General features: G+C 41.3%; 1 protein-coding gene across 1 annotated transcript in view; it reads right to left on the reverse strand.

Moving 5' to 3' along the window:
* Nucleotides 1-20,760, reverse strand: part of LOC124802580 (ribosomal oxygenase 1) — a 73,858-nt gene that overhangs the window by 9,846 nt on the left and 43,252 nt on the right. The window contains exon 6 of the mRNA XM_047263451.1: nucleotides 11,403-11,652. Within this exon, the coding sequence (XP_047119407.1) occupies nucleotides 11,403-11,652 (250 nt within the window). The remainder of the gene's footprint in view (nucleotides 1-11,402; nucleotides 11,653-20,760) is intronic.

Consider the following 20,760-nt stretch of genomic DNA (forward strand, 5'->3'; position numbering starts at 1 on the left):
GGGGAAGGAATCAAATTTTTTATAAAGCTCACGCTGGTACTGCCACAGGCAACACTAGGCAGAGGTGGTGACTTAACAATGCAGCAGAAAGAAACAATCAACACTGTAGATCAATTGCGGACGTGAGCAAACGTTGCTACATCTGCACTAATTCCCAGGCACGAGCTACACGTTCAGTAGAACCTTGACTCAGAGAGAGAGAGAGAGAGAGAGAGAGAGAGAGAGAGAGAGAGAGAGAGAGAGATTCATTAGCTCTATTAATGTGTAATGTGGAGAAACAAGCTATATCTCAGATGCAATAACACCTACCAGAGACTTGAGAGAGCGGTTAAGAGACTGTAACAAATTGTTAAGCAAACACAGCAGAATGAGAGTCACTGACCACTAGTAAAAAAGCATACCACATTTGGAGATAATTAACAGAGCATCACCTAAATGCCTTCTACCTGTCTCCATAAATACCACAGTTCTCTAGCTCTCATTTCAATTTGTCATTAGGACTGATGGCACTCATACCAAAGCACACAATTCAATGATTTTTACAATGTAGTGACATCCATGTATTAGGTGTTCCAGCACTTCTCGTGATCACACTGCTTGCCATTCCTGAGATAACAACATCCAAGTAACCACTATCTGCTGCTTGTGGAACTTCACACTAGCCTCTTAACACGATGCTGAGGGGGAGACTGAGGGCCTTGTAACACCAATATGTCTTGTGGTGCTCTCTGTACTATCATCATCACTGCTGGATGAGAGGCCATCCAGTGCCCTGTTCCTGACCATCACTACAGGTACTACTTCTGGGTGCCAGGAGTCTATCTGTCTCCAAGACAAATTTGAGGACATGGACTTTAGCATGAGGTCCACCAGCTTGATGAAGTCACTGCATGAACACCAAGACATGCCGCTGTGCCAGGTTGTCCTCGTTGACAACCTGGAAAAATCGCAAAATTTTATGGGTGCAATATGTTGGACGTGTCAATGTGACAGTAAAGTCACTCTGGGCCAAAGGTGAGACAGTGCAATGCTATTCTTGCCAGCAGCTTAACTACATCCAGAGGTACAGGTCTATCCTGGCCTACTGCATCAAGTGCTCAGGCCCGTGGGCTTTTTCGCAAGAAGCAGCTGACTTGCTGTGATGGCAGAAATGCACATGTTGCCAGCTAAAGAGGGTGCTTGCCCTTCTGCAGAGGCTGTGAACACAACAGCGAGGCACGGATGCATCTTACAGAAGGGTGTAGCTTCACACTAGCTTCGCTGCTGCTACTAAGGGTGGGGCGCCTGACCCTCCACCCAGAGGCATGAGTCACGGCAGCCACCTGCAGCGTCTGTGGCTACACCTGAGGCAGCGGCTACTCCCGCAGCCAAGACTGCCGCTCCCCGCAGGTGCCACTGTCACGCAATGCAAGCCACACCCATGGCAGCCTGAAACTGATGTGCTGCTGTGGTAGCAGCCCATTCCACGAGATGTGCCACAGCCAGCATCTGAGGCCGTGCAGCAGCTACCGCATGCTGAGCGGCCACAACCAGCTGCCTCCATGGTGCAGGCCACCCAAGCGGCCTCCACAGCTGAGCTCTGATCAGTCTTGTGATCATTGAGCCAGTTGCTCCAACAGCTTCTGGCACTAGTCATCTCTGCTAGGATGGTCCTGCAGGCCTGCGTTGTGACTTCCGAGCAGTGGCAGGTGCAGAAAAACCTCAAGGAGGGGCGCTAAAGATATCTTAAGCTACCTTCACTTTCACCATAATGATAATCACGTACAGGTAAAGTTTAAGAAAGTTTTATCTAAACTGATTATACTAATATACAAGACAGTGCCTTCTTATGATATAAAAAAGTTAATTGTGGTTCTCTTCCTTAAATGATGAATTAGAAGGAAACGTATAAAATACAATGACATGGACATGCATGCTACATAGAAAAGTACAACTACTTGATAACTCAATTCAGTCAAATTGACTGACGAAAGAAATGAACGAATAGCGTGTGGGCTGACTGCCGGGGGTGGTGCAGGTGGTAATGTGGGCAGCTCCACAAGTGGGGCGCGTGTGGCCTCCATATGTAACCGCGACTGCTTCCAAGACGCAACATTGATAATTTACATATGAATGGTCTTACCATTTGTGCATTCAATGCAAACCGTTTGGTGTCCTAGCAAAGGGAATTTGGGGAGTTCTTGTGGGATGAGACACCTAACACCTGCTTCATGTGCGAGACCTTCCTGAAACCTGGAATACGGGTAAGGGTAGCCAATTATCAGTGCTATCGCAGAGACTAACTGATTGCCGGTGGAGGGACTGCTGCCTACTACAAGGTCCAGCTGCCGCCTCTTGCCGTGATGGAGGCTACTGGGTTGGCTGATACCACCACAGCGGGAGTAATCAACTTCGTTGGACCCTAAGGCCACTGAAGATATTGCTACAGGAAGCAGACCTCGACATCCTGCTATCACTGTGAAGGAAACATTTCACTGCGGGTGATTTCAATGTTAAAGGCATGCAATGGAACTCCTGCCTCACCAACACCAATGGGTGTCAACCTGCTTCATGCTGCTCTATGCAATGGTTTTAGGGACTTATGACCACGTAGTACTCCTCGCTCGAGGCCAATCCATGTGCTCAACATCACCATATTCAAAGGTGTCAGACAATTATGTTGGCCATGGCCCAATGCGCCCTGTCATCCAACCATCTCCTGGTGGTCTTCGACATGGAGGTAATTGGTGCATGCATCCATGCCAGCTGGCTGTCTCAACTCGGAGCCAAAGTGCTCGGCTGACTTAATGATGTGCCTGATCCTGACCTGGCGGGGACAGATGAAGTGTTGCCCTTCTTCGCCTGGCAGTTGATCGGTGCTGCACAGGTGGTCACTCCCTGGAGGTGAGATGTCATGCCAGCTTCCATGGCACACCTTACAGATGATTACTGACAAGAATCGCCTCTTCTGCCTCCCTGTGATGAAGCACTGCCTAAACAGGGCATGGTGCGAGTTTTGGGCCACCATTGATGACCACTGAAACCATGACTTAGCGGCCTTGTGGCTACCCCACAGATAACTGACAGCAGTGCCTGGCCGATTGCTAAGTGTTTCCTCTGTTGCCATCACCAAGTCCTGCCTCTCCATGCGGGGGGCAACACCACCTGCAAGCCTGATGCTAAGACCAGCATCCTTGCAAACGTATTTGCCAAAAACTTCCAGCCAGCCGTGGATGTGATTGATGTCGATCACGTCCATCTTGTCAAGAACTGACTGCTGGTCTTCCTTGCAGGCAGGTGCGATGATGACATGATCGTACCCGTAACAGCCATGGACTGTGATCGACAACTTTGCCGCCTCGTCGTGAAGAATGTGGGTGGCACCAAAAGTATTGGCAACTGTCTGTTGCAGATACTGCCACCAGAGGTCTATCAGCCCCTGGTGGACATCTTCAACAGTATTCTGAGCTCCAGAGTCTTTCATTCCATGTGAAAACATGCGGAAGTGGTTGCCATCACCAAAAGCGGCAAGGACCCCTGACAGGCAGAACACTACTGGTCGATCAGCCTGCTTGCGCCCTTCTCCAAAGTCTTTGAGAAGATGTATGCAGGGTGGCTGCTCTGCCATGCCATGGTTGAACAGCTCAATCTAGAGGAGCACTTCGGTTTCTGGAGTGGCTATTCTATAACATAACAGCTGCTGCACCTGCTGGAGCAGGTGATGCAAGCCTTGGAGATGAGGGAGTACCTAGGGGTGTTGCTCCTCAACATCTCCAAGGCTTTCGACTCCATGTGGCAAGACAGCATCGTGTACAAACTCTTTGTGCACGGGGGTACCAATGTTGCTTGTGGTCTTGCTGTGCTCATTCCTTTCAGAATGCACTTTCCATGACTGAGCAGATGGAAGGACTTCCACCGATCCGCCAGTACATGCGAGGATGTCACAAGGTTCCATTCTTGGCCCCTTGCTTTACTCCCTGTACATGGTCAATGCACCATGGGTGGCACACGTGTAGTTTACACTCTATGCTGATAACACAGAATTGTTCACCGGCAGCATGAATGTGGTCACGATTCAATGCCACTTCCACGGCTTGACTGTGATGTCCTTGTGACTGATCCACCAGATAGCACCTTACATTCAGTGCAGCAAAGAGTCAGGTGGTTACCTCCTCGTGGAAGAGTCTGGCTCCCGACCTGCCGCTGTTGTGGACAGGCAAATACCTAGAGGTGATACTCGACAGATGCCACGCATTAGAGAAATCGGGGAGGGCAACAGGATGTCTTTGTGTGCTCTAACTGCTGCTCAATCCCCCCCCCCACAGCATGGCCTCTCCACGTACCTGGCCCCATTTCAAGCTGGCACGCGAGTATGCAGCCATGTTGTGGGGTAGTAATGCTGCTGCCTCACACATCGCACACTACAGCGACTCACGTTGTGTATAAGCTGCCTCACTACCAACGAAGCTGCTACATGAGGAGGCTGGAATCCCATTCTTGTGGGACCACTTATGACAGACTGCCAGGGTGTTCTATGCCATGGCTGAACACACTGACACCTACCTATTCAGGGAGCTGGGCCACCAGGCTCTCCACAGGTTGACCAGACGTTGGCCTGACCTGTTGCGGGAAGAAGGCCTCCTGCAGCAAAGAGGCAATGCAAAGAAATGTCTCTTGACATTCCCACAGGCCAATCCAATGAGAGAGGTCCCTAGTTCCAATATTAGGTCCCTGCAGGAACAGCAGTTTGCTGCTTAATCTGCATGCTGTCTCAGAAAGCCAGAGATCTTGAGCGATCAAGCGGATCCTACCTGTCCAGTGGGACCAGGATCAGCTGACTACATAACTTCCGACAACACAGTACTTCCTGACGGTTCACCACAGTCATCATCATCATCATCATCATCATCATCATCATCATCATCATCTTCTTCTTCTTCTTCTTCTTCTTCAGGAGCAGGATAGAGGACTTTCTAATGCAGTGTGGGGGGATAATCTCTTGCTATGGCTTTGCCTGCAGACTGCAGATGTCATCCTGCAATAGTTCAACTGGATTACTTGGAGTAGCAGTCTTGTCAGTCGAGCTGACAGTGGGAGTCAGAGGAATTTCACCATGTCACTGGCACGAGGCATCAGCCAAGATTGACAAGAAGACACAGAACTGTAAATCCTTCACACTGTTATGAACATCAAGAAGCACTTTGTGCTAAATTTGCAGGTATGAGGCACATGATCAAATTGGTGAAACAGATAGCACATTTTCTGTGGTTGCACACATTGTTCCACTGCTAGTTGCAAAACTTTTCGGAGGCACTGATCAAGTATGGAGAAAGGAGACTTTATATATTTCTGTGAAGTGCATTGGTTAAGTCAAGTGGCACACGTGGAATGATTTTTCAATTTTAAACCCAGTAGTTTAATTTATAAAGGTAAAAGGAGAGCAGGTATGAAAATTAGGACATCTGGAATGGATTGCAGGCTTCGAATTTTAAATAGACTTGACTACACAGCCCACAGACATTGCAAGGTGGGAAACAACTTATTTCTTATTTGAAGGGGATACATTTAAAACAAAAATCGTACAGTGGAAGGAATAAATTCTGAAAATGAACACTGTCCACTTCTCTAAGCTCAACGGCATTAACACAAGTTTGAAGAATTCATTGTGGTCCTGAAAGAATTACAAGAATATTTTTCTAAATGTTTTAGGACACTGCCAATGCTACATTTGTTTTCAAGCTGTTTTCAAGCCCATTTAGCTGAAAGAGACCCTGTGATCTGCAGCTGGAACTGATTGATTTACAGGGTAATTCCTGCTTACAAGACAAAGTCTTTTACATTAAAACTGTCCAAATGATGAGGTTGCAAATGTGATAAAATATTTCAGTCAAATTATGCATATGAAAGGCTTTGTTTGACTATGAAACTAAAAAAGTCATGATTAGTGCAGAACCTGAGTGCGAAAAATGGTTAAATTGTCTTCGTCTGTCTGTATGCTCACAGTCTGTAGCAGATAAAAATTATTTTGTCTTCCATGTAAACAAAATAAATAATACTGAAAATCTGTTTTGCTTTGGATCTATGTTGCTGAGATATATAAAACCAGTCTTACACAGCGTGAACCCACTGCCATTTAAATGTGGTGCTTTTGCAGTTTTCCTGTCTTCCCTTCCTCACACTCAGATAGTGCAGTGTAGAGGTGGGGGAAGTGTGCACCCAGGTGAGAGTGCTACAGGATGTAAACAGGAGCACCGCTCGTGTGCCAAATTCTTGGCCGTCCTACAACTACAATAATGATATTTACTATTCTACTATCACTATTCTAAGTTCTAGAATAAGTTCAGCTTTTAACTACCAGCAAGATATTGGAAGTTACTGTATATATAAAAATGAATAGAAAACTTGCCATAAATCAATAACTATTATTGAGAGAGGTGGTGGAAGGAATCTTTTGTGGTCTTCCTGAAGAGAAAAAATTTAAATCACGATATCAATGTAAGAATTGTAAACCTGCTCCTCTCACACGTGAATCCACTTTCCGATGCCAGCAAGATATGGTACTCTGGAAAACGAACAACAGTCCAACTGCAACAGTAGTAGCTGATTCCTTGACACTCTTAACATCATACAATATGTTTCACAAAATGCAGATATAGGATGTGACAAGCTACAAATGGAACAGTTACTGTGTCTTTTACTTGTTTATTGTACAGGTAAATGTTTCATTGGTCCACACAATCATCTTCATATGGAGAACTGTTTGGTTACACTTTCGGGATTAGTGCACAGCACTGAAGTCACAGTAGCAGGTGTGTGTATTCTGCACTAACATCAGGAATGAAACCACACATGATGATGATGATGATTCCTAATATGTACACAGTCCAATCTAGTCACTTTCACGAATGATGATGGAATGATGAGGACAACACAAACACCCAGTCCCCGGGCAGAGAAAATCCCCTAACCTGGCTCGGAATCGAACCCGGGACCTCATGATCCAGAGATAGCAATGCTAGTCACTAGACCACGAGCTGCAGACTGCGTCAACTACAGCTGAGCAGCTGGCCGCCCGGGAGTTTGTCCCGGGGGTCCACAATTCTCTACCTGGAGACAATTGAGTGAATCATTAAAATGCCTACAAGTTCTGATGGTTCACAAGTGTGTGAAGCAATAAACTGTATTATTTATATTCAATTATCATTGCTGTTGTAATGACGTTGCCCTTTATGGGCAAAATAAATACGACTCAAGCTACCATCAACTGTATCTGAATTCTACATAAACGATCAATTATCACTGGTATCAGTCAGTGTTATTTATAAAGAGTACAAACCATTTCACATAAGCTTAAGTAAGTTATGTGTGAAATGATCAATTAATAGAAATACTTTTCTACTTTTATTTGGAGAGATATAACAACAGTGAATTCTTTGTATGTCCATCCTTTTGGCAGGAGATCTCTGGGACGATGGCCATTTCCTATTGTGACAAAATAAAGCACCTAGAGCCATCCTTATGATTTTATTTTATTTTGTTGATGGCCGTTTACTATTTTGACAAAATAAAATACCTACAGCCGTCCTTATGATTTTACTTTATTTTGTTGCAACCAGTTTCAATGCTTCAATGCGTCATCTTCAAGCCGTTGTTGAAGCTGTACAGGTTGATACGATCCCTATATACATCACATCAGTTGCCAGCATTACTGGATGGATTGAAACTGGTTGCAACAAAATAAAATAAAATCATAAGGATGGCTGTAGGCGTTTTATTTCATCACAACAGTGAATTCTATTCTTAACTTTACACCATGACCAACATTGAGGGAGGGAAATAGTTTCATTTGAAATTAAAGTAAAGGGTGATGATTTCCAAGATTTGTGACGCGCACACACACACACACACACACACACACACACACACACACACACACACACACAGAGAGAGAGAGAGAGAGAGAGAGAGAGAGAGAGAGAGAGGAGGGGGGACAACATGTGAGCTGTATAAACAAACTAATGAGGCATACCATAAACATAGTAAAGCTGAACTCTGAACTGCATAAGTGCTTACGAGAGGGATGAAATTGCCCCAAAATTACTGATCAGGACAGGGACTAACATAAGAAACAATAAGCGTGTGAGAATGAACTGACAGTAAATATTAAGTATTACACATGACAAGATGCTTTTAGCGGATAGGTCAAAAGATGATAAATGACATGCTAAAGAAATAATGAATTGCAAACAGAAACAAATCATAATTAAATGCAGAAAAATAAAAAATACATGGAGGCACAGTCAACTGAGAAAGGAGGGGGGATGGGGCAGGATAAACTCTGAATATAATACAAGTCAAATTTAAAACTCAATGTTTGAGAGAGACTCCACAGAAATCATAGACTTCCCAAATTCAAATTTCTGCTGCCTGTTTACACTGTGATTGATCATATATGACCACCCACGGCTCAAAATTAGAATTATATTAATACCTTCAGCTACTGACAGGGACAGGTGAAAATGTGTGCTCCAAACGGGATTCGAACCCTGGATCTCCTGCTTACATGGCAGACACACTATCCATCTGAGCCACCAAGGATAGAGCAACTGCAGGGACTATTTCATGCACACCTCCCGTGAGACCCACATTCTCACCTTGTATGTCCACACACTACATTCGTAGTGTCCCACCCCAACACACTCACTACTCATGGAAGACATTCTTACCAAGTCCCGTAAGAGTTCGGGAATGTGTGTGCATCCGCACAGAAGAAGGAGGTCATGGCCGGTATTGCCAGAACTATATACTTATATGGATATGGTGTCGGACATGTCCGAAAGAACAGACAGCATATCCATATAAGTATGCCCACATCTCACTCCAGGCTGTTTCAACTCTACCCCATGAGGCAGAGATGTCTGCAAGCACCCACAGCTCACTCAGAGGGCAGGTGCAGAAGACAGACTATCTTCCACATCGCCCTACTGAATGATGTTCACATCTTGTTCTGTTGTGTGTATGGGCCATTTGCCCATACCTGCCAGTGGGCACATAGCTGGTACATACAATCTTACAGGCTATGGCCTAGTTTCCTGACTGGCCAAATGTGCCCACAGGCAGGTACTCAAGCTGGAAAAATATGGCTTAGTTCTCATAGAGACGCAGTATCAGGGCCACAACCACCAGGATCATTTTAGTCTCATGTTGCCCCCTCTGATGCTCTACTACACGAAGCAATTCGTTCCATGTAACACAAGCAGACTATCTCTTTTGGGGTTGCTGGTATAGATGTATTTCTAGTCTGGCACTCTAATGCAATTACTAAATTTTGCTGATATTAGGTACATGTGCATCACAGGAGTTTAGTGCTATTAAACACTATTCTGTGTTCCTTTGTCATGTTGTTTTCTGAGACAGCACACTTCTCAAACTGTCTTAGTTTTATTCAGTGGTTGAAGTGACTGCTAATCATCACTGACAAGCCCCAGTTAAAAAATTTTGTATGACCTTTTACAACTGGTGATAATGTTATGATAGTAGCAATGGCCTCTGTGAATTTAAGGAAGTCTTACAATGCACATACTGGTATTCTGATTTCTATCTTTTTTTGATGAAAACAATATTATGATCCTTGGTAACTTGAGTATGTAAGTTTTACATGGCTTATGAATGACTTCTTTATATTCGTGGTTGCTATAACGAAAAAATATACAAAGAAGAAGCTATGGAAATTACAATTTGTACATAAGATACAAACATATCAAACAGGAACGTAACAATGGTGAAGAGATGGGGAAAAGTATGTAGAATGCAAACAGAAAATTAGAGGAATGAAGCCTTTGGAAGAGAATGGAGTAAATCAAACTAGAGTAAATTGAACTTATGTCAATTGTAGTAGCAAAATATAACTGGAGAGAGAGTACAAATCTCTTGAGTAGGGAAGCACAATACTGGGAGCAGGCCCAAATGATTTTAATGGTTTATGAAGTACCCTGGCTGTTACGTTAAACATTATGCATGAAAATAGAAGTTGCTGCCAATTAAGACTGTTTGTAACTGCTAAACTTTGTGACTGACTTTCTTCCTTTGGTGTCTGCAGATATTATCTTTTTCCTTCTTGTTTGCTACATTATTCTTGAAGCTGGAGGTAAAAAAACAATTTCAATTACTTTTTACACTTTTGTTGCTCAGCACAATTTCCACAGTTCCTTTCATGACATTTGACGTGTAGCTGCCTCTCTTCTACAGTACATATTGTTATAATTATTTTTATAAAGAATGTTGTGATTGTATGTAACAGATTATATGATACTAACTCACTATTAGCAACAAATTGTATTAAAACATAAACAATAAGCATGTCATTTTCAAATCACAATGTTCTTGAAGACACTTAATTATTCTGTGAAAGAGCAAGGATTGAAAGTATGCAAAATAGTAGCATGTTAACAAATTGAAAGTAGTTTGTAAGTGCAAGGCAAGTCTAACTACAAATACTGATCAGCTTACCACTGAGTATTTCAGTTTGTTATAAAATGAAATCTAGTAATTTTTTGTGGACAGAAGATATTTTTGGAATGTGGTTCATCTAATGCAACTAAATGAAAAGCTGTTTTTATTGTGCCATACATGTTTCACTTCTTTTTATTTATGAAGCATCTTCTGTAACCTGTAATATAGTTTATATATAATATTTGTGTTCCGTAATAATTACAGACTTGTCACTTGATTACAGTTTTTCCTTATTCTTTTGTTATTAGGTGAAAAACAACTTTTTGTTGCACAAGTTTTGTGAAATTAAATTAATATTTATATCTTCTTACAATAGCTCTGATCTTATTAGTACATATGTGTCACCTGGATTTGTACTTAGGTGGTCTGTGTACCCAAGATGTCCAATTTTCAGCATTTTATGAAACAAATATTAATTTAACAGAACGAAACTTGTGCTACAAAAAGTTGTTTCTCACCTAACTACAATAGAATAACAAAAAACTGTAATGTAGTAACAAATCTATAATAATTATGTAACAAATATTATACACATTAACAAACTGTATTACAAGCACCTGCAGATGCTTCACAGATAAAATGATGTAAAATGAGTACCGCAAAATAAAAACTGCCTTTATTTAGGTGCATTAGATGAATCACATTCCAAGAGTACAGAAGCAACTTAGCTACAGCGGAAAACATAAAAAATGGCAACAAGATATTTGTTTACTTACTAAAACACTTTGCAATAGAAGTATTTATAGAGAAAAGTTATGTTAACAGCTGATAAACTGTATTCACGACAGTACAGAGCTGACTTAACATTATATCTTGTGATCTGGTAATAGACCACACTGCAAGAAAAGCGCAATGAATGAATGAATGAATGAATGAATGAATCATCAATGATGTGTGGGCTAGAACTTCACCTTCTGTTAGAACAGGAGGAAATGCATCATGCATGAACTCCTTTGCCATCTGATCAACAGCTGCATCAATGGGCAAATGTTCCCACAACTTATCAAACAGCTGATGCAGCTGTGTTATGAAAGCTTCTCTACGTTGATCTCCAGTTTTATCGCTGTGTGCAACTCCCATATACTGCAGATAATCAACTGGTAAGCCTCGCCGAAAATCTACAGTTTCCTCAGTAGCAACGCTAAGTGCTGCAGGCAGCATCTGCAATATCAACATATAAATCTCATCATGAAGGAGAAATTTCAGGGATATGGAGCATTTCATGTTACACATTGTCACAAGAGAATCAGTCACTTAAAAAATGCACTAATAGGCCAGTAGGCTTAAAGTACAAATCAGAAATAATTGCTACAAAGGGTTTTATTGTTTTAATGGCTGCATTTTTGGCCCAATATGACTATCCTAGGTTTCCTCCCTGGCAGAGATGTGTTTAAATGGTGGGGATGGGAAAAAGGGGGGGGGGGGGTAAAAATATACCCTCAAAAGGGGTATTTTTGAGGTTTTATAGTTTATCTCATGAAGAATACATTAAAATATATCTAAAAACAAAGATGATGTGACTTACCGAACGAAAGCGCTGGCAGGTCGTTATTCACACAAACAAACACAAACATACACACAAAATTCTAGCTTTCGCAACAAACTGTTGCTTCGTCAGGAAAGAGGGAAGGAGAGGGAAAGACGAAAGGAAGTGGGTTTTAAGGGAGAGGGTAAGGAGTCATTCCAATCCCGGGAGTGGAAAGACTTACCTTAGGGGGAAAAAAGGACAGGTATACACTCGCGCACACACACATATCCATCCACACATTTAAGACACACCAAATGTGTGGATGGATATGTGTGTGTGCGTGAGTGTATACCTGTCCTTTTTTCCCCCTAAGGTAAGTCTTTCCACTCCCGGGATTGGAATGACTCCTTACCCTCTCCCTTAAAACCCACTTCCTTTCGTCTTTCCCTCTCCTTCCCTCTTTCCTAACGAAGCAACCGTTTGTTGCGAAAGCTATAATTTTGTGTGTATGTTTGTGTTTGTTTGTGTGTCTATCGACCTGCCAGTGCTTTCGTTCGGTAAGTCACATCATCTTTGTTTTTAGATATATTTTTCCCACGTGGAATGTTTCCCTCTATTATATAGAATACATTAAAAGTGGTAGGACATTAAATTCTGCATTGAATGAGACCAGATGTATATTTTTTGGACCACTGTTCCCACACTAGTGCTCAACATAGTTGTACAAATTTTATACATTTATGAAAAATTTTCGTTTTATTTTCTGCTTTTTGGTAACATCATCTGAACTAACCCACCTATCAATAAAGTGGTTCTTATAAAGTTACAGAGGAGTAAATTCTGCATTCAACTAGACAAAAAGGGAATTTTTTTGGACTGCTTGTTTCTGCATAGCTCCACCTTAAATTTGGACCAACTCACATTGATTGTATAGGTTGTAATGAAGAATAGGGTATTGTTTTGTTGCAGCCTGTTTCATACTGAAGTCAAGCAAAGGGTAAAACGTGTCATACTCACAAGAATGAGTGACAATGAGAGAAGAGATCAGCACCTTGAAGAGGGGTCTACCTCAACAAGTCCCTTGGAAGCCCTTGATCATGAAACTTTGAAGCAGATATTTGCACAGAAACTTTAAGAGCTGGAGCTGAATGGACACTCTGCATTGACATGACTACTCTGATGAAGCAATTCATCCAGGCTGAGTGGAGTGGCAACTGGGAACTGCACTTCACCACTGATAAGAAAATGCTACCCTATTTTCAGGCTAGTGGGCTTTTTCTGTATGCTAAATTTGCGAAACTCTATTCATAAGACATGGTGGGCCTTGAAAAGTAAATATCTCAGGAAGACTATACACAGTTTGCACTAAACAGGTGGTTTCAGTCAGAAGGTCTGGTAAGTTTTGGAGTGGGTTATGGTCTGACATTATGACTGGCAGACCCTAACGCACTCACTGTAACGTTCTAGAGGGCCCAGCCATGGTCGCAGCATTTCAGACAGAGTAGATGGATCCTGACCATGCCAACTGTTATTACTGTGACTCGGCAGGTGGAAGAGTTTTGTGGCGTATAACTCACTACTTCAGAGCAACATGTTGATGTGAGGAATGCTAGAGTGCAGAGTGATAATGCAGACCTCCAGAAGTTTATTGAGTGGTTTCAATCCCAGGATCCTTCCCCTGTTACTAATTTTGTTATGTCCATCAGTACAGGAATTATCAGAGATGACTCAATCAACTGCCGAAGAGCCTTTGAAATTGGTAATTCGTCAATGTTCAACCTGGTTCGACAAACCTTTGACAAGTTTGTATATTTTTAAAAAAAAAAAAAAAAAAAAAAAAAAAAAAAAAAAAAAAAAAAAAAAAAAAAAAAACCCCACAATGATTCAAATCTCAGGTGACCATTGATTGGGGAATGTACCAGCGAACACTGAAACAGTATTCCATTAGATAGTACTCCTCAAGAAAACCAATGAATAGCTTAAAGAATTCTTCCATCATGAGCTAACACCCTATTCCCTCTCTCTGTTTGATGCAGTGGGACTGAGTAACACTCCCAAGTTAGTGTTATATGACACCACTGAATGAGGTAAACGTGGAAGGAGCAGCTTTTGTCATCAATGATGGATTTCTTCTCCACAGAGTTGTGTGGAAGAATGGTGAAACATTCCAGTTAAATATGTTGACTACCTAAAAAGATACTACAAACGAAGTGTGACAAGTGTGGTGTTTGAGGGCTACCCAGAAGACCTGCCCACCAAGAGCATCAAATAAGCTGAGCATCTCTGTCGAAGCCAAAGACACACTGCTCCTGGGATCATCTTTATCGAGTTAATGATGCTGACCATGACGCAGAAGCAATTCCTTTCCAATGATAGAAATAAAGTGCTTCTCATTAACTTGCTTACCGAGAGGCCTGAAGGTGAAGGCTTCTCAGTAAAGCAAGCCAATGAAGATACAGACCACCTAACTCTGCCACAGCCCTTGAGGTATCACAGGAGCATGAGACAGTTGTGACAGTTGATGAGGATGCAGACTTCTCATCATGCTCAATGCCCTAGTCACACCATCAACAAAAATATTTCGCAAAACTTGAAAGAGGTACAACAAGTATTTGGTCGCAAACGCTTCAAATTGGCAGACGACATCAGAAGGCCACTTATATTTCTCCACACCATGAGTGTGTGTGGTATGACCTCAGCATTCTTCAAGTAGGGCAAAGAAGTTGGTCAAGCTGTTGGTTGAAAATAAATGTCTTCCAAAAGAAATCAAACCTTTCTTTGAGCTCGACGCTTGATCTGAAGCTATTGCCAAAGCTGGGCTAAGACTAACAACCCCTACGGAGGTAGGGCAGGAGGTATTTTAGATAAATTGCGATTCAACCTGTTTTCCAAAGATCTCGAGAAATCCAAATTTAACCTGGTGTCCCTACCACCAACATCAGAAGCAGCCCGCCAACATTGCTTGAGAACTGACCCACAAGTGCACATGTGGTTAGGACACCATATGAATTCATTCCTCTGCAGATGGGAGGCGTCAGAGTTTGGTCTTTAACCCTTTCCTACCTACAAGGTGCCAGCTCCACAGTCTCTTCTCTCCACAGTCTCTTCTCTCCACAAATTTCTGCAAATGCAACAAGGGCGTGCAGGTGGTTGTGGAAGTTGGAAGGCTGGGATTAAGTGCTCACTGATTTGTACCAACTACAATGAGAATTCCTGTTCAAAAATGGCTTTGAGCACTATGCGACTTAACTTCTGAGGTCATCAGTCGCCTAGAACTTAGAACTAATTAAACCTAACTAACCTAAGGACATCACACACATCCATGCCCAAGGCATGATTCGAACCTGCGACTGTAGCGGTCGCTCGGCTCCAGACCGTAGCGCCTAGAACCGCACGGCCACTGCGGCTGGCAGAATTCCTGTACAAATCCCCTCCAAACCAGATGAAATTGATGAACCAGACATTGGACTGCATGTATGGAGCAGCGAAAATTACAGACCTTCAGGAGCTGAGTGATTGGGCGACAGACTCCGAATAGGAAATTACAGACTTTGAGGAGTCCAGTGGTGCAACGACAGTCAAACATCGACATCTGTGAAATTTGTGTACTTACCTATTTTTTCCCCTTTTCATCTTCATATCTTTAACTACAATTTTTGTTACTATGAAATACAATCACTAATCGATTTCAATAATTGTGTTTCTTTCTCTGCCTCCATCTTCACATCAATTGAATAGATCTCATCACATTCTATACGAAACCATTTTTTAATATTATCTTTTCATGTATGCTAAAATTTTAATACTTTATTGTATTATTATATTTACTAAGTACAATGCAAGTACCATGGAGTGTTACAGCTATGCTTAATATACGGTAAATAACACTTATTGAAGAACTACAGTTTAAACAGTCTTCATTAATGATATGAAATGGTCCAAGTTTAAGGTGGTGCTGTACAAAAACAGGTTGTCCGAAAAATTCAATTTTGGCCTCATTGAACACAGAATTTATTTCTCTATAACTTTTGTAAAGACCACTGATAGGAGGGTTAGTTCAGATGATATTACCAAAGAGCAGAAGTTAAAATGAAAATTTTTCATAAATATGTAATATTTGTCCAACTTTGATGAGCATTAGCATGGGAACAGGAGATCCACAAAATACGTGCCTGGTCTCACTCAATGCAGAATTTAATGCCCTACCAATTTTAACAGGACCATGCTTTCGATATTTTGAGTTCTTTACAAGATATAACTGTAAAACCGCAAAAAAAAATCCCTTCTGGGGAAACATTTTTACCCTCTACCACTTAAGCACAACTCTGCCAAGGGTGAAAACCCGCATAGTCATATTGGACCGCAAATGAAGGCATTAAAACAATAAAACCTTTGGTAGCAATTACTTCTGACTCATCTACTTTTTTAATTTTGCTCTACTGGCCTATTATAACAAATTACACCTCCTGCTGATTCACTCACACTTATTTACAGAAATTATTCCCAGATATCATTTACAAGTTTCTTCACCATCACCTGCCTATATAGAATGTCTGTATGATTCAGGAAAGGTTTATGTTTTTTGTCACATTCCATATTATGGAAAGACAATTACAGAAAGTTTAATTCATCCTATTTATATTTTGCAAAGTGAATAGTAGCTCATTTGGCACATTAATTGCAAGCCTGTGCAGGTGGGTCACACTATCATATTTTCCCCCAACAGGTTCTACAAAAGCCCTCAACTTGCTCGGGAATTGTACAAAATGAAGTTTCATCTAACAGGTGCAGTTATCCCTTCTACAGAGGATTTTCCATGCAATCTGAAGAGAAAACTTGCTGAATATGAGTTCTGTGCCTATCGAAGTAAGATAAAAAATTTTCATCTTTCATTCCATGACAAGAGGTTATTGACTATATAAGGTCCTCGCTATCTTCGAGATTTTGTGGATTTTTTTCAAAAACCTGATGATATGTCTCCATACTTGCAGATTCTACAAACCAACTTGAATGGTCATTTGGTTGCCACTCCTCCCAATGATTTTCAAAAATTCTTATATGGTCCTATATCCAGTAGAATCACACATCCTTGCCCTGTTGCTGTGGCAGGAGGAGACAATCTCATATAACTTGAAAACTTTCTTTATTATGTACTTTTATACAACCTCCGAGTGAGCATGTGCCACTAACACTTTCCCAATGTAGAAAGATTGCTTTTTCTCCCAAAAACTCTACTCTCATGTAATAATAGTAAACACTTTTGGTATGTTACTGTTTGGAACAGTAGACTCTGTTGATGTTACAGAAATGAGAGATATGTAAGCTACCAATGGTAAATCCATGCATACTTGAGTAAGCCTAAACCAACAAGGATGCAACATTTGACACTATGATGGGTCACGTATGGCACTATATCAGAATAAAGCTTATTCTGAGGTTGAATTCCTTTTTTAAAATAATACTTTCTTAAAGGTTTGTAATATACTTACAATGTAAGCATACATCTAGCTTTCCTGTGACAAAATATTACATGACTGTGTCAGATATGCAGTGATCACTGAAGCATGTCCAGAGTTTGTGATAATGATGGACTGGTGGCATACACAGAAAGCCCAATTTTTCCAAACCTGAATAAGGATAACAATGATTGAACTCTGTGAGGTTCTTTGTGTTTGCCATGAATCCAAACACACATGTAGCTTGTCATTATCCCCTTACAAGCACTTTTCTACTAAGGAAAGATTCTAAGTAGCCCATATTTTCACAAGTAAACCATAAGTGAAATGAGCGGAAGCAGCCAATTTGGGCTGGGTCACTTGGGCACATACCACCCACATCACCCTGAATAGATTTTCATAGATTACATAGGCTGGCACTAAGAATGACTCTACATTATTAGTAGTATTTTGCGAACACAAAAAGTAGTTTGTTTTTAGGACACTGTCTGAATTTACTATGAATCTAAGGAACATACAACATCAAATAAATTGTACTTGCTACACTTGTATTAAAGCTGTTTACTTATGTAAAATACCCACATACAGCTGACAAGTTCTTCAGCTTAATAATAGCTGGAAAGCAATAAGTGCCAAGTCAAGTGAATAGACTGAATGTCCCCAACAACTTTTATTTCAAATTCTGAGTATTTTCAATGGTGAGGTATCTTAACTGCTATCATGAAAGATGATTTTTGTGTTCTTTCTAATGCAATGCAGATGCCATCCATTGAACTTTTTAATGAACATAGTTAGTTGGAAACATTTTTATAGTATCTGCCACTTGTTTTAGGCACTGCAAGGTAAACAACAAAGATTCTAAAGCATCCCAGAAAACACCAGCCATCTTTTTTGACAAATGAAATCTACTACTCATTTTCTGGCACAGAGCGACTGGCTTTCATGAACCGTTAGTATCACAAGTTCCTTTTAACGTGAAGCAGTAGACCAGCATATCTACCACAGTAACATTTTAAATTACAAATACAACTGGATTCTTCTACAACTAGCATAAACATTTGCAGTGCCCACCTTGCATGATACTTCCTCTTAGTTAATCCACAATGCAAAATGTATTGTAATCTTTATCTCGATACGCATGTGATGTCGTCTACTGCATAAAACTTTAATTGCCCATTTTCCAACAGAATATTGTGCACTGTGTTGATATTTCCATCTCTGGTTACCATTATGGGACATTTATCAGGTGAATATCTTGAAGACGTATACAGCCAAGATGAATTCAGCTGCCCAATTTTTCAATGATGAACATGACAGAACTGACTCCTTATAAACCTTTTCCAATTAGGAATAATTTCAACTGGTGATATAGGGACCTGAAAATATAGCATCTGTTTTTGGCAAAATTAGCATTTTTTTGTAAATAACTGAGGGTATAAATTCAAAAAATTGTCATTCTATGTGCCTGAAGATGAAACTGGCCATGAAAAACGATTGGAGGTAAAAAAATAACAATGAAAGAGGATAAACAGTTCTCATCTTTATAATAAGTGGATTGTTTGCTTTTGTTAAAACTTCAAGAGCTTTTTCCAAAATGGTCTTTGCTTTTCCTCTACTTTTGGCTCTATTTAAGATTTTGACAACTGATTGTTCCTGTTGAGAAGCAGACTTTTATCCTCAGCTGGTTGAAGAATGTTGACTAATTTTGTTTTCTGGTCGCTTTAAGTGCAGACACTATAACATGGCAGTCAGCCACAAATGTAAACAAATGAGTATTTTGATCGGCTGAAGTGAGAGGAGCAGCGCGGGAGAACAAATCCAGCCTCCCTCTCGCAGGCCGGCTAGCCTAAAATCACATTCTATTTTTCTGTGAAAGCAGAGCTGGTACATTGCCATAGGGATAACTGATCCCTTCTGGTGCCATGGGCATTGAACTTGAAATAACAAAACAACAAGCAATGCACAACCCACGGCAAAATGGAGTGCACAAAGCACTTGGTAACGGTTACAGGTTGACTGCTTGCTGAGGTTGGCTGTGACATAAATGACATAGTTCAGACACGACCTCTACTGGTATACAAAATTGTTAAGGCTTTCGTGGCCACTTGTTGACAAACTGCCTGTTGGCTTCTATCTCGGGTTCTTCAGTCGACGTTTGTCTAATCATTTTTCCGACATTTTTACAGCATGAGTGGCTGGCATTGTCGAAGTTTCACTTTCCATTTCTGGTTGTGGACTGGAGTCGAGCTAGCAGCCGCAGACTATATGCATCTGGCACGCCAGGTCCAAGTGTTTCTCTGTCATTTCCGGCGTGGTTCTCTTCCTACCTGTAATGGTCATACGCTGCAGCACAGGGGGCCAGGATCCGTTTACCTTGAGGCTTTCTACTTTCTTATTGAAGCTTTTCTAGTGTTCGTGTATTTCTATAGCTTCTCTGAACAAGCAGGTGTGATAGTTCTTCTCTACAGACAGAACTTCCATCTCAGTGAATTTTATTATGTGGTCGGTGCCCTGCTTCAGCTGATATTCCCACCTGCCCCAATCACCAGTGTCACTTATGTTCCATGATTCTGGTGTTAACTGATCGTCTAGTCATTCCAACAAACTTTTCCACATGTGCATGGTATGCAATATACAGGGTGATTCAAAAAGAATACCACAACTTTAAAAATGTGTATTTAATGAAAGAAACATAATATAATCTTCTGTTATACATCATTACAAAGAGTATTTAAAAAGGTTTTTTTTCACTCAAAAACAAGTTCAGAGAAGTTCAATATGGCCCCCTCCAGACACACGAGCAATATCAACCCAATACTCCAACTCGTTCCACACTCTCTGTAGCATATCAGGCGTAACAGTTTGGATAGCTGCTGTTATTTCTCGTTTCAAATCATCAATGGTGGCTGGGAGAGGTGGCCGAAACACCATATCCTTAACATACCCCCATAAGAAAAAATCGCAGGGGGTAAGATCAGGGCTTCTTGGAGGCCAGTGATGAAGTGCTCTGTCACAGGCTGCCTGGCGACCAATCCATCGCCTCAGGTAGTTGACATTCAGGTAGTTACGAACAGATAAGTGCCAATGTGGTGGCGCTCCATCCTGCTGAAATATGAATTGTTGTGCTTCTTGTTCGAGCTGAGGGAACAGCCAATCCTCTAACATCTCCAGATACTGTAGTCCAGTTACAGTAGCACCTTCGAAGAAAAAGGGACCAAAAACTTTATTGGCGAACAAATGTACAACTAAATGAAACTTTATAGCTCCCTTAATTCCCCGACAGATAGTGCTTAGCTCTGCCTTTTGTCGTTGCAGAGTTTTAAATTCCTAAAGTTGCGGTATTCT

This window comes from Schistocerca piceifrons, chromosome 6 (assembly GCF_021461385.2).
Source record: "Schistocerca piceifrons isolate TAMUIC-IGC-003096 chromosome 6, iqSchPice1.1, whole genome shotgun sequence".
NCBI classification, from domain to species: domain Eukaryota; kingdom Metazoa; phylum Arthropoda; class Insecta; order Orthoptera; family Acrididae; genus Schistocerca; species Schistocerca piceifrons.